General features: G+C 35.4%; 1 protein-coding gene across 2 annotated transcripts in view; it reads right to left on the bottom strand.

Annotated features, from left to right (window-relative positions):
• Positions 1-660: 660 nt before the first annotated feature.
• The window catches only part of LOC107746207 (calcium-binding protein 1-like), a 27,769-nt gene continuing 21,350 nt past the window's right edge, over positions 661-7,079 (bottom strand). For both annotated transcript variants that reach the window (XM_016560328.1, XM_016560329.1), the window contains 6 exons: positions 5,212-5,242; positions 4,627-4,770; positions 4,175-4,284; positions 3,030-3,104; positions 2,873-2,945; positions 661-1,610 (listed from right to left, as the gene is read on the bottom strand). In XM_016560328.1, coding sequence (XP_016415814.1) covers positions 1,585-1,610; positions 2,873-2,945; positions 3,030-3,104; positions 4,175-4,284; positions 4,627-4,770; positions 5,212-5,242 — 459 coding nt within the window. In that variant the 3' untranslated portion in view covers positions 661-1,584. The remainder of the gene's footprint in view (positions 1,611-2,872; positions 2,946-3,029; positions 3,105-4,174; positions 4,285-4,626; positions 4,771-5,211; positions 5,243-7,079) is intronic.

Genomic DNA, 7,079 nt, shown 5'->3' with positions numbered 1-7,079 from the left:
CGATTTCATCAGGCTCCAAAAATTCTCAAAAAAGAACCCAAAGAATGGCCTTCTCAGCTGCCATAGTTGCAACTCTTGCGTCATCAGAACAGAGTGTTCAACGCACCACCGTTTCCGTTTAAAAAACGTTTTGCACCGTTTTTGTCAGGGCTGAACGCAGCCCAGGCTTGAGATAAAATTAATCACGTGATGTGTGAAGACATGAAAGAAAAAGGTAAATGTTGTTGTGCGTCTTTTCAAATCTAGCTGTAATTTGTCAAATGGTGTAAAAACTGTGAAAATATTATTTAATTGCATGCATTTAGGATGCACAAAATACCAGCGTTGAAATTAGCCTTAATTAAGTTGGCCAGTTCCAAAAATGTTTAAATTATAATTTCCGCCGCAGAATATTATCAAACACAATGTATATAATTTGTGATGTGGTGGAAATGTTCATGTCACAAAAATGATGGTCTCATTCTTACCTTAAATCAAGGTGGATATGTGAGTCAATAATACAATTGCTTTGTTATTGTCATTTTTTAGTCTTGGTGTTTTAAGAATATAAAAACAGAAGCTGTTTGATTGCACAACTCTTTAATGAAATCTACACTCTACAAAAAGTTGTTTTGGCATGCATAGAATGGTAAGACAAACTTGAAAACACAAAAATAAGATACAAGAAAACCAATGTAACCTCTCACTCTCAAAAAGTACATCTCAAATAGTGAATTAAGATCAAAGATGCTCATTTGAATGTTAACTAAACTAAACAACATTTAAATACATGACAAAACTACACAAAGGCTACTCGGCTGTGTTGACTCAATTGTATCAGCACTAGCATTCATGCAAGACAGTGTGCAAACAAGGACAGTTTAATGTTTTCTTTATGACAAATCTTTCTCTACATTTCAAAAATATGTCCACGCATACAGTAGTGCATAGGTCCGATGTACTGTACAATAATAGCAAATGATTGATAGCAAAGTTTTCCAGCATTTCCCAGTACATTGATATATAAAATAAAATCTTTGTGAGTAATAATCTATCATAGGCTACTGTAAAACAGCCAGAGTCTATTAAAGGGAAACTATACACACTCATCTCTCTGTACTTTACAAATATTAATAAATAGCTTAAATATGAAACAGCAATGTTATTGCAATTCATCTGATGCTCCCTACTGTTACAAAGTAGGTGTGAGATGCCAGTAAATGAAAGTACTGGATATTGTAATACTTGAGTTTGATCAGTTTTGTTTTGAAAGGTTGCTCTCGGGGCATATTTTTTGCATCAGACCCTTTGCAGGCTTTATATAGGGTAAAAAACCCTGTTACACAAATATATTTCAGAGATCACAGTACTTATATTAGAGTCGTCCTCTCATCCCCACTGTTGGCTTCTGGGCTTCATAAAAGCTGTTATGGAGGGTTATAGTGCAGTTCTTTCATTTGTGCTTTGAGGTCAGAGGTCATGCTCCAGAAGTTCCTCTTGTGAGGCTGCTCCCGTTTCCTCCTAATTTTTCCTCTCCTTCATCCTCCTCTATCTATGTCGGAGCACAGGAGATCCCGTTTTTGATGTGGTTTGTCCACCTTTCCTCTAGCGCGACATCATTCGCACAAATTCTGAAAGAAGAAAGACCAGAAATTGTTTTATTTAAATATTCAGTTATCAACACTATAACAGTGGTTCCCCAATGGTTTTGCTTAAGCACCCAGCTTTTACATTGGACATCAAGTGGTGACCCAACACGTTATCACAAATTATACACTTATGTCAATATATTTATTGCACACAATTAGAGAAAATTCCTTAAAAAACAGGATACAGTCCTTAAAAAATTGTATATATAAAATGTCAACAATTCTGTGTTTTTCTGTCAATATGGGGTGCTGTGTGTACATTAATGAGGAAAAAAAATTAACTTAAATGATTTTAGCAAATGGCTGCAATATAACAAAGAGTGAAAAATTTAAGGGGGTCTGAATACTTTCCGTACCCACTGTATATATATTCCATTCTGTTACTAACAATCCGTTAAATTTTGAGTTTAATGCAAATACATACTATACAACAAAGGGACGTTCAACTGTCACACCTCCAGTCATCAGCAAGAATAACAGTGCCAGCTATTTTTGTCCTTCCCGTTTTCATGCTCTTTTTGAGCGTGGTTAATCTGAGAGGTGAAATAATCCTGTGGTTAAGAGATAATCTGGTTGACAGCTCTACTACTGTCACTTTACCACCTTCACGAGGATGAGATTCAATAGCAGCTAAACTGTGTGATACAGCGGCTCACAGCAAGAGGGACCAAAATCAATAATAATAGATCCAAAAATTGGGATCATTTGTCTCAGTCCTTTTTTTTTCATATTCTGTATTTTGCATTGCATTTTTTTCCGAAGTCCACTTATGTTATTTAAGATTTCTTACATAAAAAAGTCATTTTCCACCTTCTCTGTTGTTTCAATAAATGTTCTGGTTAGACTGAAGAGTTTGCGCTGTGAACACTAGAGTACGTCTTTGTATTTTGTCCTCCAAAAGAGCAAGGAAAATCCATTTTCCATCATGAAATGTACCCTTTAAGTACTTTTCAAAAGGTTGATTGCTACTTTAATAACTTTGAGAACAAAAAAATAATTAAATTTGAGATCAAACCCTGGAATTATTGCTTTCCATAAATAAATTTGACTGCAGATTCCAAAATATGGAACACGGAGGGAACGTGAATGTAATCTTTTTTGAATTATTGTGGACAGATCATTGCGATCGTTTTCTCCCATGCCGCAAAAACCGATTCACTACACCTAGAACAGTAATAAAGACACTGCAGCAGTGAAATTAGCATTACTAATTAGCAGAGCAAAATCAACACAAGGTGGCTCACCTTCAAAGTCCACGTGCCCGTCTCCGTTTAAATCGATGTCCCGCAGAATGTCCTCCAGATCTCTGTGACCCACCTGAGGGAATAAGAATCAATAAAGCGATGAAAGGAGAATTGAATGAGGGCTATAAACGCTTTTTAGCAAAGTAAATAACAGCACCTGCTGGCCCAGCAGTTTCTTCATGGCCTCTCTTAGTTCTGCTGTACTGATCTGACCGTCTCCGTTGGTGTCAAACTGAGAGAGAGGGAACAAAAGAAGAGTGATAAGAGGTTTAAATGTATTCAAGCATTTTCCTGCTCTTCCTGACAATTTTGGGCAATTTGACTATGTTTTACAAAGAAAGCGTAAAGTGGAGTAAAGTGAAATGTGCATTTGAGCTGAGAACAACTGTTCTGTGTCTAATGTTATTTCTTCGTCCATATTTACAGCTTATTTTTTGCCGTTTTATTTATGTGCTGTTTTCGTGCACCTGACACCTCTCACTCTAGGGCTGCATTGTTGATTGAAATAAAATCAAAATTGCAATATGGCTTCGATTTGGTAGTGCAGTTATCAAATCCCAAAGGTTGTGTGCTAAATAAATCTATAACTAAATATATGCGCTGCATGTTTTATTAGTATAGTAATTTTACAGTTGTAATGCAAAATAAAATTATTGTTATATTATTTTTAATTTTACTGTTTTTCTTGTTTTATTTTTTTAGTAATTATTTAGCAAGAAAACATACCATTATTATTATTATTATTATTATTATATAGCCATTTTGATATATTTTGGACAAATTGTGCAGCCCTACAAACTAGCACAGAAAACCTGGAATTTTTAAAAAGTTGCATTTTAAATCACAATTTTTATCCAAAATATTGCACCTTACCTTTTTGAAAGCATCGCTATTAATTGCAATAAAATATAAATTGTGATATGGCTTAGTGCAATTATCAAATTACAAAGGCTGTGATTTAATAAATATATGTGCTGTGTGTTTTATTAGTATTGTCATTTCACAGTTGTGATGTAAAATCAAAATGATGGTGATATTATTTTTCTTAAATACTCAGTTTTTACTTTACAGTAAATTATTATAATTGTAAAAAAAAATCTTTTGTTTTTAGTAGTTATGATAATAACAATTATTATTATTATTATATAGGCATATTGATATATAATCACAACATTTTGGACAAATTGTGCAGCCCTATAAACAAGCAAACCTGGATTTTTTTTACATTTCATTTTAAATGGCAAGAAAAGGGTTAACAAAAAACAATTCGTTTTTTTCCCAAATCATGCAGCCCTACCTCACCTCTTTGAAAGCATCTCTCAATTCCTTTACTCCGATCATATCTGCCGTCTCAGCCAGAAGTTTGGGGCCCATCAACTCCACAAAGTCCTCAAAGTCCACATGTCCTCCCACTATAAGACATAGGACACAAGCTGTTACAAAACTGTTACAAAAAAGTGAGCTTCCTGAGCTTTCGCAAAGGTTCTTTATTGACCTCTTCGGTTCTTTAAACATCCATGTAAACTTTCCACTGCACAAATGTTTCTTTAGATTATTACAATTTTCTTCACACTAAGAAAAAATGGTCCTTTTAGGAACTGATTAATGAAAGGTTCTTTGGGGAACCCAAAATGGTTCTTCTATGGCATCACTTGTGGAACCTTTATTTTTAAGAGTTTATGTAAGCAGCACCAAACAGAGCCATATACATTTCTAAATAAATGTTGAACAAAACATGTTGATTTGTAGCCTACAGTTCATGTTGATCTGCTGACTCAGTTCGATGAGCTCCATCTCAGTAGGCATGTATCCCATGGTTCTCATGCAGTTGCCCAGGTCTTTGCAGCCAATGAAGCCATCTTTGTCTTTATCAAACTCTTTGAAGGCTTCTCGTAGCTCTGCAAAGACAGAAAGCAGGTCAGGAAAAAAAAAAGGACAGTTGAGTGCGAATCAGGGATTGTGAAAAGCAAATATTTTATAGTACAATTATGTTTCCCTCATGCAAAATCAAACAATGATTCAGAATTGATTCAATGAAGTCAGAAATTACATGTGATCAAAACTCTAAAGCATTCTGCAGACTTCAGTTTAGTTTTATATCAGAAAGCCTAAACACTGCATGTTTACTATGATATTTTAAAATGTATTCCTGTGATGCAAAGGTGAATTTTCAACATCATTACTCCAGTCTTCAGTGTCACATGATCCTTCAGAAATCCTTCTAATATGCTGATTTGCTGCTTAAGAAACATTTCTGAGTACTGTCAATGTTGAAAACAGTTGTGGTGCTTAATATTTTTGTGGAAACCGTGATACTTTAGCAACGAGGTAGAACTTACCATCCAGTTCCTCTGGTCTCAGCTCTCTGTTCTGCAACAAAATAAACAAAGTAATCACCGGCAACAATCCACACTAATTTGAGCAGTTTTGTTCCATTAATGACACAAGTCAGCTGGTGTTCTCCTACTCTAAAGAATACAGTCATTTAATTTTATGCACTATTTCCTGCTAGAAAGAAACTCATTACAGCATTAGGATCACAATGGCACGTGTAAACTAATACACCCAACCTTTTCAGGGTTTTTTCCCCTGTCTCTAAAGGAATTAATTATTTTTAAATTTTAAAAATGTTATTTTGATCGAATTTTTTAAATTCGATCTTCCCATTTGGATTAAGTCGTTTGGAACGGCACATATAAACTCAGGACTGATCTCTCATAATCAGCTCAAGCTGTTTTCTTTGATCCCAGCATTCCCTGCTCACACATCTTTTCGAACACAAGCGCAAGCAGGGCTCACCTCCAAACACTCTCTGAGCTCCTGCAGAAGAACTCAATCACGTGAGCCTGACCCAAGTCCCCTGCAGAGGCTAATAAAGGCAGATCCCTGCAGTTCGTACATAAACCCAAGCATGCAGCACTGCGTCTTTATGACCATCTGCAAAATGTCTGCATTTGAGAAGAACAGCCTTGAAGGTATATCAGTGCTTCAGTATATATATATATATATATATATATATATATATATATATATATATATATATATATATCAAACTGGTCGTGCTGTATTTTTCATTCACTAAAAACAGTGGTCACTTTGTATATTTTTGATTCACTAAAAAGAACCGGCTCTTAAGAGTCACTTGTTCTGGAATGAGAATACACTGGTCACTCTGTATCTTTTTGATTCACTAAACAGAACTGGCTCATAAGAGTCACTTGGTCAGGAATCAGACGTCACTGGACACTCTGTATGTTTTTGATTCACTAAAAAGAACCGGCTCATAAGAGCCACTTGTTCAGGAATCAGACTACATTGGTCACTCTGTATGTTTTTGATTCACTAAACAGAACTGGGTCATAAGAGTCACTTGGTCAGCAATCAGACTACTGTACATTGGTCGCGCTATGTGTTTTTGATTCATTAAAAAGAACTGATTCATAAGAGTCATTTGTTCAGGAATCAGACTACATTGATCGCGCTGTATGTTTTTGACTGACTAAAAACAACCAGCTCATAACTGTCACTGTTTTGTGAATCAGACTACACTGGTCATGCTGTATGTTTTTTGATTCACTAAAAAGAACCATTTCATTTGTTTCATTTTTTTATGAATCAGACTACAATGGTAATGTTGTACGTATTGTATGATTGTTTATGCCTGCATCAAGACAAATCAATAGAGAAATTTCTTGTCATTATCTGCCAGTACATTCATCACATTCAATGCAGACTATGTGATATTGCATCACATTCACAGCTCAGGTAAAAATTATTTCTTTTGCTGCGGCACTGAAGATTCAACAGCGGGGAAACGCTGTTGCTGAAATGCAGTGCAAGATTTATTAGGTCCTATATTTCTAATAATTATAAACCATTTTTTGCTTTCATTAATCCATTTTAAACTGTCCTGTGGAGTGACAAATATATACAATTGAAGTATAAGTCTCCCATGTAATCTCTCAGTGAGCTCATAAAAGCTGCTTGCATAAAGAATTATACAAGAATTGCAAAAATACTGTTTAAAATAGATAGCACAGCATGTCAAACCACAAGAAAAGAAGAAGTGAAGTGAAGAAGAAGTCACGTGACGTGTGGCCAAGTATGGTGTCCCATGCTTGTAATCTGCTCTCTGCATTTAACCCATCCAAGTGCACACACACAGCAGTGAGTAGTGAACACACACCCGGAGCAGTAGGCAGCCATT

The sequence above is a fragment of the Sinocyclocheilus rhinocerous genome, unplaced genomic scaffold, assembly GCF_001515625.1.
Source record: "Sinocyclocheilus rhinocerous isolate Xijiao unplaced genomic scaffold, SAMN03320098_v1.1 scaffold4545, whole genome shotgun sequence".
Lineage (NCBI taxonomy): Eukaryota > Metazoa > Chordata > Actinopteri > Cypriniformes > Cyprinidae > Sinocyclocheilus > Sinocyclocheilus rhinocerous.
Note: the sequence above shows the minus strand (reverse complement) of the source record. Positions and strands in the feature narration are given on the sequence as shown.